This window comes from Ruditapes philippinarum, unplaced genomic scaffold (assembly GCF_026571515.1).
Source record: "Ruditapes philippinarum isolate M1 unplaced genomic scaffold, ASM2657151v2 ctg4616_1_1_1_1, whole genome shotgun sequence".
Classification (NCBI taxonomy): Eukaryota; Metazoa; Mollusca; class Bivalvia; order Venerida; family Veneridae; genus Ruditapes; species Ruditapes philippinarum.
Window position 1 is genome coordinate 97,526 of NW_026854008.1, and position 22,986 is coordinate 120,511.

The 22,986-nt window shown below is 30.6% G+C and overlaps 1 protein-coding gene across 1 annotated transcript; it reads left to right on the top strand.

Annotated features, from left to right (window-relative positions):
- Positions 1-2,760: 2,760 nt before the first annotated feature.
- On the top strand, positions 2,761-18,587 carry LOC132738664 (potassium channel subfamily K member 13-like). The gene is made up of 2 exons (XM_060726242.1): positions 2,761-3,649; positions 15,514-18,587. Exons 1-2 carry the CDS (start codon positions 3,313-3,315, stop codon positions 16,395-16,397), a joined length of 1,221 nt encoding a protein of 406 aa, XP_060582225.1. The 5' UTR covers positions 2,761-3,312; the 3' UTR covers positions 16,398-18,587.
- Positions 18,588-22,986: the final 4,399 nt, after the last annotated feature.

Here is a 22,986-nt window from a genome sequence, read left to right on the forward strand (position 1 = left end):
TCTGACTGCACAATTATATAAATTGTTAGTATTGTATATATATTTTATGTTCCAATTTTGATTAGGTACACCATTAAAAAGTATCATGTTTGATTTGTCTCACAAACTGACTGCACATTACATAATTAAGGTGTCTTTATAAATTCTTTTTACTGTTGTTGTTGAATATCATTCGAGTGATTTTCTCAACAACAAAAAATATCAAAGAAACAGCATCAGAATTCATTTATATATTACATTTATAAATTATGAATTGCATTAAAAATCAACAAACACATAAACACACACAGAAACAATGTTTCTTTTCAATGAAGAGGTAGATATTGATCAAGTGCAGAGAATGTGTAAGTTGTTTGCACAATTTGGAATTGAACCATTCCCTTTGTGTTGTAGTAAAATACCCCACAATCTTACTAACCGGTATGATTTGTTGTCACATCTTAAGACAAGTACACATCAATAAGATTTAAAATACGACTGTTTGTTTAATTTTATGCTCTGTACTGAACCAAAATGAAAACGCAGGGTGAACATTTTTGCAGTATACCTTGTATTCGAATGCTCTATTGAGTAATTCTATATCAGTTTACCAATTTATACTCAAGTATTAAATTATCCAACAAATCATCTTTTTTACTTATAGGAAGAAACTGTTTCTCTCAGATTCTTGGCGTTTGGTTGTTGAGATGTTCACTCTTAATAGCCTAGCAACGTGTTGCTGTAGTAAAACTGTTGATCTTTCAGTAGCAATGCGTTAGAGTGACCACTTTGAACATGGGTCAACCGTATCTTTGTTTATAGAAAACTCATGTAGTTCTATTAAACTTAAAAAGCGGGAGTGAGGCATATTGAGTGGTGTCTATATAATTTACACACTTTCTGAGTGAAGCACAGTACATGAAATTTTAGATATCAATTTAATGCACAGTGACAATCAAATGCTATTACCGATATCCATCATTTTAGGCCAGAACATGTAATGGTTGCAAATTTATGTACCCTTCATTAAAAATTTTGTTGAGTATGTATAAGTGCCGTTTACATTAAAGCTAGTAGGTGTGTCACTGCGTATTTTGATTGTAAAGTTCGTCAGTACCAGGTAGTTGGCATTTTCCACTAGAAAGGTTATATGAACACTGAACTTGTAAGAAGCTTATAGGGATTAACATTTATTTATCAACATATTATTGACTTTGTTTTCCGGAAATTGCATCTGTAACCAATGAAATGTTTTGTTTTTTTATTGACACGACTGAGTCCATGTTTGATATACTACTAGCGTATTTTGGAAGTCAATGATATTTCTATGTGCTTATGTTTTACGTTGGTCAAGCACAGTAAAATAAGGCGCCATTCTAGCTTTGCTGGTGTAGGAAGACCTCGGACGCCCTTCTTTTATTATTTCAGGCATAAACGAACAAGAACACTTAATTTGTTGATAAGAATATTGTTTTCCTTCTTGCTATGCAATCCTAGCTATTTGAGAGGACAAGTATAAGTCTTTTTAAGAGAAAAACGACATATTTACAATATTAATAAATAATTGTTTTCTCTCTTATTAATACTAATTTCCAAATATTGAAATAAAAAAATCATTATGAAAACTTTACCAGTAAAGTCGAAAAGTTCTAAAATATGCAAATTTGATAATCTATCCATAAATTATTCTGAAATTTATCTTTCAAAAAAAAAATGTCATCACAATTAATCACTACCGATGGATGCAAATGTTGTACTTTAAATTCTGTTGAGATAATCGTATTTAAGCTTATAATAATGGAACTGTCTGTTGCTTTGCAAACATTTATTGCATAGTAACACGAAAATTTAGTTAAAGCGGACACAGAGGGTATGAAAAAAGTGATATAACAGCTGTAGTTTCTAGAATTAAGCTGAAATTATGTGACATAATGCTCTTTTGCGTGCGAAATTGCTCTATAGTTGTTTTCTTGTCCTTTTCCATGCTTTACTAAGAATCTCAAAAAGGTACATGTATTCACAATATTCGGAAACAAATATATGTGAATATTATTCCCTTTTTCATACAATCTGTTTTGTTTGAATGGAATACACAACTGTCTGGACGTCTAACTGAATAAATAGTTCCGTACCATTATCATTATACGAATTACTCGATACGAAAATATTAGCTTTATAGCCGCAGACATTTAATAACCTCTTACATGTGTAGAAAATGGTTAACTCTTTCAAATATTTACATGATTTGTATTCAACAGCACATTATGTACATTTTTATTGTAGTAAAACGACACAACATTTTCTTGAGGTCTTTGTGTTGTAATCTTTGTATATACATTGAGATTTTCTATATGGTTTTCTCAAAAGAAAGTTCTAAAATTTTTCTGCAAAATTCGCATTAATTTGAAAATAACATCAAATATGTATATTTTGATTATTCTAGTGACAAAATGTAACGGCAGTATTGAAATAAAAACAAGGTTATGATTCGAAAACATAAACAAAATATTTAGATATTCCATAAAAATACTTTCTATATTTAGATATTCCATAAAAATACTTTCTACTAGCACACGTTTGTTGAACGGATAGAATTACCATTTACATAATGTTAACTTTAAAATCAAATGGAAAAGTATCGATTCCCCATTAAGTTTCAACTTCAAATTCTGTTTTTCTGTTTAACCAACATTCAGATATACAGATAAAATGTATTGATTTTTCCATTTCATTTAGATTTTAGATAAATGTTATTCGCGGACTAGCACTAAAAATCTCGGACAACAAGATGTATTGAACCAATCGGGATAATAGTGGAAACCACTCGAGTAACCCAGGGGGTAGATAGCGTGATAAGCGGATGAAATGACATCGTTATTAATAACTGCATTAAATAGATATTATCTTTCAATATATGCCGCGGCTAAATGTTTCTATAGTAACGTAGCGTCTGTTTTCGATACATTTGCGTCTCCGTTAACTCTTGTATTATATTGTAAAGTAGGATTTCTACTATAAGGGAAAACTGGCGAAGACTGGAAGTATATGTGGCTGTTTGGAGATGCTAGTAGATAGTGTATGAAGTAGTCGATATAGAAATATTGTCGCGACACACCAGCAGGACGAAGATGGATTTAAAAGCACCGGTGAAAATATAGAGCGGATAATAAAATTGGTCATTTATTCAGAAATAGCTGTGAACAAAATTGATTCTTTCGAGAAAAATATTGTAAATATGAATAATTGATAACGCGACAACGGGATTGGATTTAAGGAAATGTGAATGTGGAGGGGCTATTGGTCGGTATGGGGCTTGTAGCCCTTTTCTAAGTAATGGCCAGAACCCACAAAGGTTGCTGTTCCACCTTGCATTTACGGGAAGACAATGCGCGCTTTTTTCTTCTTATGCTAGTTATGGTGGTATATATGTTAGTGGGTGCATCGGTGTTTATGGTGCTGGAAAGAGAAAATGAAGAAAAGGAAAAGAAAAATTACAATGCTCATTTACAAAACTTTTATGAAAAATATCCGTCGGTAAATAAAAGTGACTTGGAAGATTTACTTAAACTTCATTCGGGGGCGGAATCAGCTGGATTTGTCGGAAACAAGAGGCCGAGATGGGATTTTTCGGGATCCTTCTACTTCGTCGGAACGGTTGTGTCAACCATCGGTAAGTTCTAAAGGTGTAATTCAAGATAATAATACAAAACAAAAGATAATAGATTAACATAATATAATAGAAATATTCTGACACTCTTGATGAACCTAAATTTACATTATTTTAAGTTTTTCGTAACACATATCCGAGGATGAATCATTTTGTTGTATAGACGGAAATGAAATATATTTTGTATCCAGATGTCTACAATATAATTGAATTGAATAAGAACGACATTTGTTTACCTGTCATTTACAATTATATAAAAAAGTTTCTACATATAAAAGTGAATGGATGCTGCATAAAAAATAGTCTGTTTTGTAACAAAAATCTTTTTTGTAAGTATATGATTTCAATTTATTTTCCTATTTAAGATTTTTATTTTAATATTATAAACATTGTATGTTCCGATTGATAAAATTGAAGGCGCCGTTTCAAGCTTATGAACGCTTTAGAACAATCTTTTAGATTACGATTGCCATGTCTAATTCAAACTTAACGTAAAACAAATGATTTTAAAACGAAGTCTGAAGCCATATTAAATGTATAAAGTACATGGTATTAACACCCAAAAAGGTATAGCCGTTGAATTGTTTTTGTACCTAAATCAAATATGTAATATTTACATTCTGTATGTACATGTACGTGAAATGTCGCTGTTAGGAACGATGACACTAATAAGTACAATATAATCAAACACCAACAATCGTTATATAAGAGCCGTTTCATGACAAAACCAACATAATGGGTTTGCGACCAGCATGGATCCAGACCAGCCTGCGCATCCGCACAGTCTGATCAGGATCCATGATGTTCGCTTACAAACACTATAACAAGTAAAGAAACTGTAGCGAACATCATGGATCCTGATCAGACTGCGCGGATGTGCAGGCTGGTCAGGATCCATGCTGGTCGCAAACCCATTATGTTGGTTTTGTCGTGACGCGGCTCATATTTTAACAATTAAATACTGTACTGTATACAAATAAGTTTATGTGATATAGTGGAATGCCATTACAATCATAGACACTATGATTATAAAAGCATGGTCTATTGACTTTATCTATATGTTTAATTTCAGTTAGCCTAGATACACGTAAATACATGTACATTTATTGATAGTCTAAATCTTCAGAATGAATCAAATCCTGTAAATTAATAACTAAAAAATGAAAGACAACAATTCACATCTCTAAATATCCCTTAAACTAATACACCTATAATAAAACCTTACAAAACACACACAGACTAAAATAACAGAAAAATAAACAAATAAATCAATAGATAAATCAATAAACAGTCAATAAATAAAAGATGTCAATGATAACAACAAAAATAGTGGTGAGATTTCATAGTTTTACAGATGCACGATATTTTTATTGCACATAGTTAATTCTAGAATTTCCACAATGTTACTGGAGACTAAGAGGGTTAAAAAACATATATATTTGTATCTTAATTAAACCCGTGCTTTAAGTAAGTTTCATAATTATATTTCTTGAGAAGACCCTGGTCAGTTTCGGCTATAACAATAATGACATGCTGAAACAATTTCGATATATTTACTCTCTTGTTGTGTTAAATCTGGCACTTAAGACAAATAAAAAACCCGCTTATTGTGGTAGTTTGAATAAATGACTTGTAAACAAACAGAAACTACAAAACAGACACGTTTTAACGCTGTCAGCTTGTTTAATACGCTTTATTACATTCTTTTCGGTGGTTTATAGAAATATATCAGTGATATAAAATTGGTAATTTCACTGTTTGAAACAGTGAAATTACCACTTTGATAATTTCACTGTTTTGAATTTAAGCCCCTTACCTTGTTTCAGTGAAATACCAGCATGCACAGTAGTTAGTACCAACTTAATGACGTGACGTCGTAAATGACGTCACGTTGTATTATTATTTGGCGAGCTTTTCATTCAGTATTAGGTTTAATTTCTTTTTAAAACGTTTCTTTGCATGTAATAAAAAGAAAAAAATTGTTTAGTTTAGTGTAAGATCGAAATATATTTCACCATGTGAACACAAAAAGTTCATATTTCACTCGTGGCTGCGCCACTCATGAAATATACCTTTTGGTGCTCACTCCGTGAAAAATATTCCGATCTTACACTGAACTTAACAAATATCCTCTATTTAATTACCCTCGAAACACGCACTCCTCGCTATTTTTACTATTTGAAATGACGTTACTTAAACAAACAGACAAACTCATTTGGAGATTAAGGACTCTTATATAATCATACTGATACATTATCCTATAAAATAAAATTGTTCATTTTAGAAGTTAGAAACTCTCTTTGACGTTCAAACTAAAGGATTATAACGAATTTTCATTGTTAAATATACACCTACGTGTACGTTGATTTGTATAAAAGTGAAATTATAATATCTGTTGTATGATCATGACAAGCTTTACAATGTTGCATTGTTGCGTTCGCACATTTGTCTCCTTTACATAACTGGTTTCGTTTCTTTCAAAGTTCATTCTCTCATTGATATATCTATTCATGCCTATCACAATCTACCGCATTATAATTTAATGCTTTAATATATAAAAAAAATTTTTGACCGCATTATTGCAATCGCAACTACTCGGCCCTTTCCGTCAGTCTTCGGATAAGGACCTCGAACACAATAGTATGAATACACAGAACGGATGCGGTATTTCGGTCTAACCTACGCTAAGAAATTAAACATGTAAACAAATAGTAATTTAATGTTGGGAGTTGTTTACAAGTTTATTTCCAATATATGTAGTAAAAGTTCACCTAAAATAAGTGATATCATAGGTACAAAAGCAAATAATTCATTTTTTATATATTTATTATTATGGTTGTTGACACCGAAAGTACAAAAAACCAACCTGTTGACATTTCGTTGGATTTGTTTAAAATTGAACATCAGTGGGCATATTTAAATTACAAATTGTTGTCAGACATATTTTCAAGCAAAAGAGTACTGAAACAGGCATTTGATGTCAAATATATACATTCGTTTCACATAATCTCTGTTTCTGTTTACATCTGAAATCACGTGGTAGAACTACTTTCAATCCGTTTTGTTTCCGAGGTTAATATTATAGATAATAGCCGAGGCAGATCCGAATGCGCATTATTGACAGTAATTTTTCTTTCTAGTCAATTTGAATTGTCAATTTTAATATTCCATTTGTATAAATAATTTGATTAAAACGCACATACACAAAACGGATTTATCAGGTATATTCAGTGATATATCTCAAGTAAGCGATTGGTTTGTTCAATCGATAAAAAATATCTTATTTTCTTATATTTTTTAATATTAATGAAATATTAAGAGGATATTTTTTCGTTTGCGTGAAATATGGAATATATTTTCACGAAACATGATAAAATGCCACATATTTTCACGAGCCGGTACGGCGAGTGAAAATATGTGGCATTTTATCATGTTGAGTGAAAATATATACCATATTTCACAAAAAACGAAAAAATAACCTTTTTATTTAATTTCATTATCAAAGAAAATGGTAACGAATCCCCTTGCTTTCTACCAACTGCAGTTGTACAGCGCGCAGTAATTTATGCGTAAGCACGCGCTGTTTGGCGCTACATTGTGACGTCATGTAAACAACTTTTTAAACGTCTGTACAGCGTTAATTACTGAATTAAAGATATTGGTGTTCGAATTATTTTTCTTAGTTAGACCATTTTCTATCATGCTAGATAGTTTTCAAAACAATATTCAAGAAAAAGTTGTTTTGTATTTATCAGATTTTTCAAACAAAACGGCGAAAGAAGTCCCTTAAAATAAATATGAGTTTTGACTCCGCCCACTTTCATATTTATATTTCATATTTATTTTTAAAAAATATGAAATATATTTGACTGATATAGCACCATATTTCATGGGTAAAATTAAATAAATATATATAACCGTCAACGATTAAATAGTTTGGCTATTGTAATTGTTTTTGAATAGTATCTTAGATTACACAATTTCACATTTAGGTTACTTTTTTCGGATTTTAAGTGTATTTCGGTATTTTCTGCGGTGTTTTAAATCCGTGGAATTATTACCGACAAAAACGTTCTCGTTAGTTTACTTCCAATCAAAATTTTAATTGATAAAAACTTCAATTGCTGAAGTAATACTCTTTAAATCTAAAATGACATTCAGAATTATACATATTGCTAAATAATTTCTGTTTAAATCTAAACCTAATGGCGTCTTCTGTCTCTGCTAATGGCTTTAATAGTGGAGTTGTATAGGATTATGTGTAGACCTTACTTTCCTAAAAATTATATATCATTATCAAAAGTAACGCATTGCGTTATATAGAAAACTATAATAAACAATAGATGACCGTTAAGATACATCTATCCATGAACAAAAAAAGGAAATAAAAAGAATTGACTTATGAAAACTTTAGTCGAAGAGTAATTATCTTAGTGATTCAGAACCTTATGATATTAAAAAAACATTTTTTCAATACCCAAAGCTAGATTCTGGGGCATCTTTGGACCTGGGTTGGAATATCGCTTCTACGTTAAAGAGAGAGGGTTTGCCCATACATAGCATAGCTCAATATTCGAAGCGCATTTTGTTGGGCTTACCTTACTGAGAATCCATCATAACTGTTTGCAATCACAACTTTTAATTTTCACTAGTAATTACTGTCATTATTAAATCAAATCATTCAATAGGAAATACTAACATTTCTTCGTCAATACAAAAAAATGCGAAATAATTGTATCATATGCTCGCCGAACCATTCTTGACTATTGCACCGATTCAGCTTTCTTTGATAATACTTAATTAGTTTTCTTCAGATAAAATGACAGACCCCTACATAGAAATCACTTTCATCGGCTTTTATTGAATTTGAGTGAAGTTCTTGTCATTTTCTAAATCTTTGCTCGGCTGCTTTAGTCGATGAAATGTTTTGATCAACGTGCACGCATTAACTGACTGAATCAGTTTGGAAATGACTATGGAAAATCAAGGAGACTTCACACAAACTTAGTCTCAGTCGGGGAAAATGCTGTTAATATGTAGTTTTATGCAATTCATTTATGGTACAGAAATTAGGCTTTTTTTTTAGAAGTTTTCGCCGTGCACATTGTCAGAAAGTCATTTGGGTTCGCTGTTCTGACTGTTTATTATGTATTTTTTACATGAGGAACTACAAGTTTTCCTTTTAAGAACTGAACACATGTTTATTAAGGGCCTAGTTTTACTGACAAATACAAAATTTCGACCTAACCTTACAATGGTAGCGAAAGAACACTTGCAAACAGTTATTAATCAGCATGTACACTTAATTAGAAAATCAAATGGTGTCATCTTGGTGGCAATAATAGCTCGCTTGTGTCACCAGTATAGAGAAAAGCCATTCTTAAGTTTTAATGAACAGTTCCAAATTTACGAAGCTGTGAAATACATGAAGATCCTTAAATTTCATGTTATCAGTCATGCAAGTCTATTTAATAAGATTTCAGTGTCTCATAAAATTATCAAACAGTACAATTGGCATTATAATTCACGTTTGATTGAACGTAAAAGAAATTGGCTAATTCGTGTTTTTGTACGATCTAATACGGAAACTGGGAGAACGAAATTAATTGTTTGGCTTGATTTAGACCAATTCAATAAGAGATCAAATCAACACGGCTTAACATTGAGAACAAAATAAACAGAAAACATTATGAGTTCCAGGAAAATGGAATCATCTGAATATCCTTGCAAATAAGACAAGCGTTATTGCGATCTCAGAAAGAAAGATCAAATTAGCATTGGCAAATTGCAGAGTTAAGCAAAGGTTGAGTTTTCATTTCCGAACACAAATTGAATAAGCAATGTATGATTAAATCCTGTCGTTAATGAAATAGGGAAATTGGTAGTTTAATTTAAACTTAATTTGTTAATAGAGTTATTTCTAAATAAATGCCTTAACAATTTCGGTTAAAAAACATTCGTAAGCGAAAAATATGATAAGTTTAAATACACATCTCATCAGTTGTCGTCTTTCAAATTAGAATACAATAGGTGTATAATTGTATGACCATGTAATTTAGTGTGTAACGTTTATTATACTTTCAAAGTCATATTTCGTTACGGATTAGCTCTTATTAACATTCCATAGCAGTTAACCCGTTACTGCACTAAAGTGACAATTAAGCAAAATACAGGACCGTTTAACACATTAAGAGTATTAGCCATAAAGTACATTTTTTACAAATTTAAGTCGGTCCGTCCTTTTGAAATTTTAGTTATGAAATCATATTCAAAGTTGACATATCCAAAAATAAATCATTGTTAAAAAGGGTATCTGCTAAATGAAATATGGAAAAACGAAAGTAATATCTTTTTATCCAATGGTGTGTAGCATAACAGGTTTTTCGTTAGACAGTTGGTAAAGAAAACAGCTAAACTACATGTTTTTCTTTTGCATTATTGGTCAATAAAAACACGCTACAAATTTAAGAACATGTTTAAACATATACTAACTTATCATGTTAGAGTTTATGAGCCGTGCCATGACAAAACCAACATAATGGGTTTGCGACCAGCATGGATCCAGACCAGCTTGCGCGTCCGCGCAGTCTGTTAAGGATCCATGTTTTTCGCTATCAGATCCTCTACTTGTTATGGGGTTTGTAAGCGAACATCATGGATCCTGATCAGACTGCGCGGATGCGCAGGCTGGTCTGGATCCATGCTGGTCGCAAACCCATTATGTTGGTTTTGTCATGGAACGGCTCATATCATATCATAGCAGAGAATAGCATGATTTAAAAAACGTTATGCAATGCAATTTATCGATTCATGCCATTGAACATTTTGTTACACGCCCATGTTTCCATTTAACTATCCAAGGAATCTAACGATTACTGAATTAAATGGAAAACTTAAAGAACATCCTAAAGAGAAAAAATGATCATGATACAGAAAGGCTTGGGATGTCGATTTTTGCGAAATTTATAATAATGGATTTCTAACGATCAGATAATTGCAAAATTAACATTTAATAAAGTGTAATAATAGTGTTTCAACAAAGACAAAAATATTGATCGACTGAAATTTTAGAATTTTTCATGACTATTCACATGAGCTTAAGAATAAAATAAATACGTTCTGTTTTATTCCGTTTTGTCAAAGAAATTGCCAATTTAGATAATGTTTTCGTTATCGTTTTTTTTGTATTAGGAGGAGTATTGTTAAACTTTTAAGACAGTGGAATTAGTTCATTTAGAAAACAAACCTATTGAGTTTTGTATGCCGAAATGTAAGATGGTACTTTTCTTCTGCTTCATTATTGCAGCCGTCACGAAATTAAACAATAACAATCTAAATGGTCAGTTTCCATTTTCTCTTCATTGCCAGACACCACGAAAGCCATTATTTATACATGTCATTTATACCCAGTACTAGAAGACTATGCTAATAAGTGTGATATCTTTGACAAAACTAGTTTTCCTTGGCGCCGAATCACTTTCGAGGCATAATGCAAGTGAATATTAAACATATGAATCTACATTATATAGCAACTTTTGTTAAACATGCATTTGTTTATAATTATGATATAATGCATATATAACTTTTTATACTTTTGCTGACTTGAAGAAATGCAACAATCACAACTTTTCGGCCGTTTCAATCAAACTTCTTGTAATAACCTCGAAAATAATCATACAAGTGCACAGAATGGATACGGAATTTCGGTCTAACCTACTGTTGTAAATTTGATCTTACAAATATGTAATAAGTACGTACTGTTAAGAACTTGTCTATGAAAGTAAAAATTAAGATATAAAAGTGAAAAGTGCAATTTTTCGGAAAATGAAATGGTAAGCATGTTGACGATCTGCCGAATTAATAAAATTGAAATGGATCATTGTTGTCAACATGTTCTAATGTTACCGACATAAACTTTGTTTTTCTATAACATACTAAGTACGTATGTTTGATTATTCAGTATTATCAGACTACTCCTTCTGACTTTGTGTACTCAGACTACTCCTTCTGACTTTGTGTACATCTAAAGTCGTTTGGTAGAACTTTCAATTTGAATTGTTTCCGAGATGATTTTTGGTAATTGACAGGGTGTTCCGAATGGAGTAGACATCTATTTTTTGGTTTGTCTGATATAAAATGATATATTTGCAAATTGAACATGTCTCATTTGATAGACATAAATCAGTACAAATGCCTGTAAAATATCGTTTAATGAGCGCCAAAATCTATTTCTGGTAAGGTTGTCATGGAAACTTGACTTTATTTGATGCAAATTAAGACGCACATCAAATATGTCTTTCATCACGGAGCATATATATTAACACTAGTAAAAGTTGTTTTGTTTTTGAAAATATTAGAACGATGTATTGAATTGATATATTTACTTTTATTAGAAAAACATGTTTTGATCAAATTCAGTGGTTCGCTTTATCAAATATTATTAGTAAAGCATTTAAAAATTGCACAAAAATAATTAAACAAATACAATCATCATTACAATTGTGTTTTCCTTGGATTAAAGAGGAAAGTAAAGGAGAACATTGTCAAAAATGATTAAAAGACAACATACAAGGAAACAGGGTTCATTTTTGTGTGTGTGAAAAATGCTGATAGAACATGTACTACATTGATGCAATTAATGTGCGCCACGTAAATGCAGAAGGTCCGTATCACTTTGATTGAAAAAAAATATATAACCTGAAATATATGATCAGATTTTAGCCGTTTCGACCCTGAAAAACTAAAAACACCCGGCAAAAAAAAACAAAAAAAAAAAAACAACAGAAAACACACTCAGTTAATATATGTCGTTATACTACATATATTATGATATCATAAAGGTAAATATAAATAAAAAAGAAGATTAGACTGTTCTAATCCGGCTCTTGTTACATTGAATTTTCGTGAAATCATTATAAATTGTTTTGTATTCACACCAGATGACGTATCTCCTGTCACCGAATCCTTTTAATCGCTGATTAAACGAGGAAGTTTTTATGTAACTGTATTCATGGTCATCGATTGGCATCGTGTTTAGAATATGAAACGAATTTGATCAAAGATAGAAGTGTAGGATGAATTTCCTGGAAGGAGATTTAGTAGCCTGTTTTTCCTAGAATAAAACAGGATGTTCTAAGAATTTTCCTTGATAAAAAGTGAATGAGAGAACATTGTCATGAATACCCTTCTCTCTCAAGATTTATATTCTGACAAGTTTATATGGTATAACACGAAGATTAAGGGGGCGATACAGGCACTAGGTACATAAATAACTTAAGATATATATTTGAAACGCTTAGTGTTGTTTTTAGAACAAAACCACAGAGAGCCGTTTTTAGCCAATCTAATCTTAATTTCAATGAATAACACTTAATAATTGTTTTACTTTCTCTTTCTCATTATTTTTTTATATAAAGTGATATTAAACTACGCATTATTCATACAATTTATGGGAACATTTGTTTCAAACATATTTACATAGAAAGTTACTTTTATATTGAACAAAATATATCTTTTTAAAAACGATTGTTCCGTCAATTGCAGAAGTGACATGTAGCGTCTTAGCTTCATATGGCTATTACTTAAAAGTTGCTAATTAAAACCTTTCAGTCAAGTCCTTCATAGACAGAAGTGCTATTTTATGCATTGCCTTATATCGATTTTCTAAATGTCACTGCACTGGAAGACGTATACCAATTAGTTTAGAAAATAGCAAATCTGCCTATTTACGAGATATATACAAATACACGGACGATTTGCTATGGAGACCAATGTCACAACTCTTTGTTATTTCGTAACAAATATAGAACCATGATTTTGAACTATCACGCCTTAATAAGTAAAAATGACAAATCAAGTCACGAACAAGAAGCTTATAAATGGAATATCTGAGTGCATTAAGATACATTTTTGAATTTTGTTTGATCAAATATCAACAAAGAAGGCATGACAAGTACTTAACAAAATATTTACAACATTCTTCGGAATAGTTTTGTCAGCACTTATGTTTGAATTACTTTTTTCTTTTAAGAATAAAGATTCGCAATTTAATTATGATAAAACTTTGCGTTATAAGTCACGTTTTCCTGTGAAAACACGAGAAAAACAGTTTAACTATATTTGGTTTAAACCAAACAACACGGCTATAACTACTGATTATTTTTCAGCGTCTTGTGATATCTGGCATACGTTTAAAAAGTGAAGATGCCAATGAGCAAGATGAAATAACTACAAATTATATATATATATGCACATTGGTAATGCCATTAATATTTTTCAAAAATGAATCAACATGTACATGCTATGTTATACTATAGACGCGTCAATGAAAAATGACTCTTATTTCTCTTTAAACGGTCTTTATTTTGGGTATGTGATAAAAAGAATATTAAATTCGTGTAAGTTCATTACTGAATTTATTGCACTCGTTGAATAAAATAATATTATGCTCGCCAGAGTCTCGCATAATATAATTTTAATTTTAATATCCTCTATTTATGAATTACTTTATTTTCTATTTGTTAACAGCACGACTCACAATAAAAACAAATTGAAAGATATTAAGTTACAAACAGAAATGTCTATTCCGTAATCAGATTAACACAAATTACAGACACTGTCAAAGGTGTTGTTTAATTCACGTGCACAACAGGATCAAACGAGTTTCAATCTAGTTAATTGACCAATGTGAAGGTTTCAAAAAATGTTTTACAAAATGCAAACTGTGTATACTGTTATATATTATATAGTTGATTTAAACTTAAACATTTCTCTTAAAACACAATTGCATGTACATTTCATCTCTCACAACCGCATGAAAATGCAGACGCGCGTGATTTAATTAAGATAAATCTTTGTCCTTGATAGCAATGTCACGTAAAGTTTTAATGAGAATGCTGCATGTCAAATTAAATTTAGAAAATAAATTGAAAATAGGATACTCTATAGGTGATAGGGTGTTCTGTGGCTTTACACTGGTCCAAGTACTTTTGATAATGAAAAGAGGTGTGGTATTAGAATGACTTTCTACATATTGACCATGGGAATTGAATACTTTAATTAGATTTTTTTTCACAAACTAAGCTTAACACAACAGAATAAACAAAGAAATAAAAAACAGAAATAAAACAGCCAGTATATAAAACCGTTTCATTATGTAATGCCTTTATAATGAGTTCATTACTACATGACAGCGAAAATATTTCCCAAGTTCAGATGTAAGAAAGATTTTCTTTCTTTTGTAAAAATGCAAAGTCAAAACTGATACGACTGTATTTCGAAACACACCGTTAAATATTCATGTTTAAGCAAAATTTGAAAAGAAATCATTTAGTTATTTTTGCAGTTATAATTAATAAATTTCATAAGGTTGAAGATATTTTAATTAACATCGGTGTAGCTGTATCTTGTCAAAAGTGTTGTTTTGATACAAATTTCAAAATGATCAAAGATAGTATGTTTGACGTAAAAAGTTTTTTTTTAAACGACCGTTAACACATCATATTTGGCACATAGGCCCTCTCCCTGTGTCTTAGTAAACTTGATAAAACTAAATAAAATCATTGTCGCAAACAAGAATTTGCTTACTTTTACGTGCAATATGATTGTGTGTGGCCAAACCTTCTCTTTTAATTAAAATACAGTACGTATTGTACAACGGAGGACGTAAAGCAGAAGTTATAGATGTGGCTCACAGATGCAAAATAAAGTTTGCTTTAACGACCTTATTAGCATTATTAGAAGTGCTGTAATGCGTACTGATTAAGCACAACTTTTAGAACCATTAAATACTTAGGAATAGATTCGGCTTATATTTAACAAAGTAAATAGTAAGTCATGCATTTTAACCCCGTTTTGTTATATTTCAGGATTTGGCATGACAACACCTCGTACAACAGAAGGTAAAATACTGCTGATCTTTTATGGTTTCTTCGGCTGTGCTGGGGCTATCTTGTTCTTTAATCTGTTTTTAGAAAGAATAATAACATTCTTGGCATATATATTAAGAGCAATTCATGATCGCAAGATGAAGAGAAAAATGGGAATCAACAACAATAATGATGATAATCGTAGAGATTCTGGATCGCTTGACGAAGACTCTTTGACAGAATGGAAGCCTTCAGTTTATTGGGTTATGTTAATATTACTATTGGGAGCAGTGGTAGTAGCCTGTTGTGCCTCAGCTATGTACTATCCTGTTGAGGACTGGACATACTTTGAGGCAATTTACTTTTGTTTCGTGACATTCGCAACAATAGGATTTGGGGATTACGTGGTTAGTCAGAAGGAACACTATTCAAGCGTGCATTTTTATCGTTTAGGAAATTTTATTTTCATAGTTATAGGATGTTGCTGCATATATAGCTTATTCAATGTAACATCAATTGTGATAAAACAAGCATTAAACTGGATAATTAAAAAGCTTAATTGTGAATGCAGGGTTCGACGGCCACCTACTGGTCGGAGGAATGCCATTACGCCGGGCCATCTTAGTCGACGTACAAAAGGTAATACTGTAACAGTAGACGTAGAATGTGATAGTGATTCTGAGGGTGGAGGCAGAAGAAACTCAGGGGAAATGATTTCTATGCGAGATTTTTTGCAAGCAAACAAAATATCATTGGCTATGATGCAAAAACAGCTATGGGAGACGTCTCAACGTGCACAGGGAGGCTCAGGCGGGAATGGTTTCCAAGGCGGAGTTGGTCCACTGGCAATATTAAATAGAAAACTTGGTCAGGATGATGTGTAAATATTCTGTGATGTCTTAAAAGGTTTTGCTCAAGTTTTGATATGATGGAGACCGAAACTGATTTACTATTACATAAGGTTTGCACAAAAAACATTGAATCAAACAAAGCCTTTAGAAAAAATTAAATCTTAAATAAAGCTTTATATGTATCAGAGGGTCTTTAAAGGAAAATGTAAAGCTGACGACACTTCATATACAAGAGATACTGACTCTTGAAAGAACTATAAAGTGTAAGCTCACATTTTGATACAATGTCAATGCTTGTTATGTTTATGTGATATTTTCTCGTTCCTTCGAACAAACTTTTAGCGGCATCGTTTTCATTTGTTGCTTGTCTTCGTTTCATAGCAACAAGTAGACGTAAACAGAATGAACAGATCTTATCTCTGTCTGTGGAAATATTATTTGCTTTCCTTTTTATGAAATGTATTAACGTACTTTTCTTTTTTAATGATCGGATTATTTGAACGTGATAAACACAGCTTAATATACGTTAATGAAGTCATGTAAGTAACGTATAGGCATAAACTAATGCTTGTTGGTCTCCTGCCTTACTATTGAATGGCCAAAGTTTTTAGCAATCATACTTTGATATGCAGTTCATCTTAATGACTTAAGTTGGAAGCAATTTATTTGTATGTGTTCGTATATAGATTTATTTGAAATGAAATATGTTAAAATTTGTTTGTTTATACATCACAACTAGCTTTATTCAGTATTATTATTGTTTGAATGTACGTATTTTTAAACGGTAGTGTCTAAAATTTACACACTTGTGTTTTATGTGTATTCTGCAGACATTTATGTGAAATATATAAAAGATATTTTTTTCGCTGATGTCTTTTGGGCTGATATACATCTCACTAAAAGTAAGAGAATAGTACTTTTTCACAGCGCGATTGGAAATGTTGATATTTTCTCACTTTGACGTGAGATGTTTTACATATTCATGACAAAGTTTTCCTTTGTGTTGTTGCGTGCAAACTAAAACAGAATATCTAATATTTAAGCACATGAATCAAACAGATAAACGAAAAAATGCACTGGGCATTCAATGCCTGCTCAAAATATGCTCGCATTGAAGTGTAATGTTTTCACAATGATCTTGAAGTTATGATATTTGAATCAAAAGTTTTTGAAAAGAACAAAATACAAAAAATAATTTTGATGTTTATTTACGCAATATGAAAATCAACACACGCTTTAACACGTGAGTGATAAGGATTTTATGTCAATGATGAAACCCAGAATAGCTTTTGCAATAGTTTACACATTGATACACAGTTATTGTTACATTTTAAAGACATTTTCATTGAAACGGGATAGTCAATAACACTCGTTTTTTACACCAGTTTCAGTATGTTCTCAAGTCCAAATAAATATTGCTGCTAAGATAGGTTTTTTCACTACAACTGAATGTACACTTGGAAACCTTTGTTATCTTAAAGAGTGAATGCTCTTTGAGAAACTTAAACTTTCTAAAGGACTGAATGCTCGCTAGGATTTCTCGCTAGGTTTTCTCAATGACTTAATGCTCGCAGGAAAACCTAGTTTTTTTCAATGAATAAATGATCGCTGGAAACCTAGATTATCGGAATGAATAAAGGTTCACTGGAAACCTAAGTTATCTCAATGACTAAATGTTCACTAGAAGCCTAGGTTATCTCAATGCATGAAAGCTGTTTAAGAAATCTAGGTTATTTCAACGTATTAATGTTTGATGAAAACCTCAATGCAAATTTGTTATCATTTCTCGACGTCTTACCATACTTGTGTCTTTAAATCATACATATGTGCTACAATTATAATAAGTGACAGATAAATACCAGTACGAACTCGTTATGAATTATAGCAATCATGTACTATTTGCTTTGCCGCCCTATATTTTTGAACAGGTATGTATTTTTGTTTGTTCAGAGGGCCTTGTCAAATACTTTTTTAAAATTTCATTTTAATGTTGTTGTTAAATTGTGATATTATTTCTGTACATATAATAACAATAACAATACAATTATACACGGATCCAATTACTAGTGCTTTCTTAAGTTTGTACATATATCGAACATAATAACTAATATTCAGTCATTCTTGATTTACAGAGTTACCTCCTTTGTTATATAAAACAACATATTTTTTTTTGAAATTAACATTTGTTTCTTATTTATATGTCATTGTATATAACCTAATCGTTATTGATGATTTGTTTTGTTGTTCGGTCATTTTGATTTTTAAAAATGTATGAAATAGATAGAAGGTTTTTCTTTGCGTTTCTACGTTTAATGGAAACTTTGTTATCAGATTCTATGACAATCTGACGTTGTTATATGTTCAATATAAACGTTTTCTGCATGTATATATTTCATGAGATGAATAATTACATCAATTAATAAATTTGATATGAAACGAGAAATATCTTTTGTACTTATTTTGTTTCATTGATCAAAATGTATTGAAATGTTTATGGTTTTCTGTGTAATAACAGAGGAGCAAATAAACATATAAATTATATTCTAATACATCCAAGCATATAAAAAGTATAATATTCAAGATCACTTAATTTTTCTGAAGAGAGTGGGTGATAATGTTAAACATTTCACAAAAAAACACTCTGGAAAACTGCATACTAACCCATTAGTCCGCGGTTAAGTGAAAAACATGTTTTTGAGGACATTTGTTTGTTGTGTGTGAATTGTAATTTATCACACTGTTCAGAAAATGTAAATACGTTTTTGCTTGGATAAGAAATATATATTATATTCACGAAATGCCTATTCCTGTTTTTTTATGTCTAAAAAAAAGATACAATGAAATGAAAAGGAAAGTGACCTACGAAAAAAGAAGACGCCAGACGTTAGATGACTACGTATACGCAAACGCCCAAGTCAAGTCAAGTACATGTACAATGTTGTATTTTTTTTCATAGTCGGATATAATAACACAGTTATGTTAATACAGTATGCAATATATTAATTATATCTTAAACAACATTTATTCCTCTTTATACTCATTTCAGTCAGTTATGTCATTATCTTATAAAGTTTCCGTTTAATACATTATATAAACAAATACACCGGTAAGACAACAAAACAATGTCAATTCTGCTATTTTGTTACTTATGGTTTTATTCAAAACAAACTAATAGTATGAATTCTATTAATAACAGTTGATTAAAATGATGAATCCACGATTCACGACGATAATGAATTATTATAGCACTTAGTAAACATAATATTGAAATACAAAGATCCCTTGAGATAAAATAAAATAAATTAATGGAAGTGTTAGAAACCGTTTCACGAGAGAACGTGTCTGGTAATTAGAAAATAAGTGCAACATCTCCTACCTCTTTTCTAGCAATGAAGCGAGTTTTGTCGAATCTTTGATGCTTAATGTAGTGACAATACTGTTCCCATTGGACCTGAAATGTAACAGCATTGAGACAAAATACAGCACAATGATCTAAAGCTTTCATACAGCACTTTACAAACATCTGCTTATGTGAATATGATTTTTTCAAAGGCACATTATTCTTCAGAAACGAATTCTTATTTTCCTCTCTAGAAATTGCAAACATGTGTTTGATAAAGTTTAAATTTGATTTTTGGTCATCTAAGAATTTCATGTTTTTGCCATGAAAGTAGGAATATAAACCATGTTTAGACAAGCAATCAATCAAGTTTATCTTTACAACATTGCAATCTATACGAATGGAATGCTTGTTGGCCCTTTTTAAACGATAGCTTAAATTTTAAAGGGTTTTCTAGATTTGTATAGAGATTGTACACAATCATACAACAACGACTTTTCTTGGGTGCGTATCAATAAAGATTTGGAAGCATTAATTTTGTACTTAGTTTTTATACAAGTAAGTAGGAACGGCTTTATATCATCAACGCTTTAAGTCGGGTAACAAAATCTTATTTAATTATTCGTGAAATATTCCAAATAGAGAAGACGGTAAATGTCATATCTTATGTTGCGTGATAAAGTTATATCAGAAGATTTTCTATTACAGTTTAATCAATAGGGAAGAGATTTTCACAGGCATAAAAAATGTCTACATGGATATAACTCATATGAGAATTATTTAATGTTACATGCTACTTACGTATATTGTTTAAGTGTACCAAATATGGTATATCAGTATATATTATACAAAATATATTTGGAGCTTAGAATTAGTATGACAGTTGATAAATGACAATGAAATTACTCCCATGTGTTTGGTCAAGAAGAGAGGTCATCCCTTTCATGTTATTGAAAAGATTCCTAATTCATCAACTAACAATATCCTTCGTACACATAGGTGTTCGATCAAAGACTTTTAATGAATACTTATTACTCATTCTTATTTCAAAAGTTAACTTAAACCGAGCTAATTAGATATTCATACTCAAGTTAAAAGTGAAAAATTCGTTTAACATTATAAATATTATCTAAAACAAAATGTTGTCCAGCTTTCGGAAGACGGAAATGCAACTTCATTAAAAACACAATAAACCATTGTTATTGACATTTTTCGTCCTCGTGTTTTCTTGATTTTCATTTAGAGTGCTAAAGCCTAATTAACACAACTTTCGTTGTTAATAAATACAACTAATTTACAAATGTGTAGAAAAGAAACTAATATATGTTTTAAAACTCACGATGTCCTCATTATAGTCATAACAGGAATAACTTAACATTGGCCTAAGATTGTAATGAACTAGTAGCAGTATCGTTAAATGATTTATTGAGGTTTGCTATTGAAATTCTAGAGATTGTCGATATGCAAACATAGTGTTGTAAGAGCCATCTGTTACATAGAAATATCATTTATTTAGGGGAGCCATTAACCTGTAGAGATATTGATCCAAAAAGAACGTTTGTCATTGCTGAATAGCATATGAAATAATTCATAAGACCTCTTATCGCTTGTAAAATGCAATTATATCTCGAAACCAAAATAAAAACAGTTTTTGCTGCTGCTGTTTGATGTACATATTATATCTTATGAGAGAATTTATTGCATATTAAGACAAATCACGGGAGGGTGCACAGTTTTTTTTCCATGTTTAAGGTATAATATATTGGGGAAAAGGAGATCTTTTGATAAGAATAATCTGGGAAATTAAAGATTCGATTTCATTAATTTCAGTATTTAAAGTTTGATTGACTTACAGAATAGATTGGAAAACAAAAATGGATGAAATATACGTACTATTAAAAGAATAATTAACTTATCAAATTATATTACTTACTTACATTTTCCACATTAATCCTTTCGGCTATCGGTTGAAATAATAAACTTTTTGAATGGTATGAATGTAAATAGTCAACATGATTGGGTTTTTTTTTATTTCTAAACATTTTGAATTCGTCCATATTTATCGAATTCGAAAAAAACGATAACGATTATAAAAGAGCATATGTGTTATTTTCCTTTAATTATTTATATATATCTTAAATGATGTTGAATATTTTTATACTTTTTGATAAAATAACTGCATTCATACGAAATTGTATTGGCATATAATTAAAGTATATTCATGAAGTGTAAAAAATGCAAGAAAATAACTATGTAGTAAATTGTATGTCTGTTATTATTACATTATCTGCAATTCAAATAAGTTTCTTACATACAATTTGTATATTTATTTTGTATATTACGCCAATAGAATTTAAAATTACCAACACTTACTGCAGTATGCTTCTAGAAATCCCCAAACTCTCTAATCATTACAACATTTAAACATCAATCAGATATAGGAAACTGATGAATCTATGAAAATTACTTTGTGAGCAATAAAATGTGTGAAAAGCTTGACAAGAAAATGTAAAAGAAACGTACGTATTCAAATATACTTCCCGTATAAGACTAAAAAGATTCAAATCTATAGATAAATTATATATATCGCCATAAACAAGTATAAATGTTTAGCCTGAATATTGTATAGAACTGTGTCCTTTGGAAATAAATATCTTTCCATCGGTAATCTTAAACTGACTTTATTGGTCCTAAATATCATTCCTTGACAATTTTCACAAAATATGTTTTATCTGAGAAAATTCATCTAACTGTAATGAAAAAATATAAAATAATTGCAATCAATTCCTTACAATATTTCATTTAACATTCTTAAAGTTCTTAAGGAACGTTTTGTTAATAATTGACATCTGTTCTCGTAGTGATTTATTTAAGAAAAATGAATACAAACCAAAAACAAAAAATACAACAAAAAAAAACAAAAACAACAAAAAACAAGCAAACAAAAAAACAAACAAACAAACAAAAACGAATGAATATATTTCAACCAAGTCTTTAAGTGTGATTAAATGTCACTGAAAATGTTTGAACGATAAAAGGTAGTCTTAAATTAAATCAGAATAATATCTACTAAAATATAAATGCCACGTTGATTTCAGTTTCAGATGAGTGGCGATAGGAATCAGCTGGTATATTTACACTTAATATACACAACTTTTATGAAACCTGATTTATGTGACGTTATAAAAGAATGTTTCGGTGCGAAAAAAAAACAAAAACAAAAAACAAAAACAAAAAAACAGACACACAACGCAATGTCGAAAACATGAAAAAACGAAACTT

Excerpts from the sequence above, each read along its gene's own strand:
- LOC132738664 (XM_060726242.1), top strand. The coding sequence starts at position 3,313 with ATGGCCAGAACCCACAAAGGTTGCTGTTCCACCTTGCATTTACGGGAA. Across the intron at positions 3,650-15,513 it reads AACGGTTGTGTCAACCATCG|GATTTGGCATGACAACACCT; the intron begins GTAAGTTCTAAA and ends GTTATATTTCAG.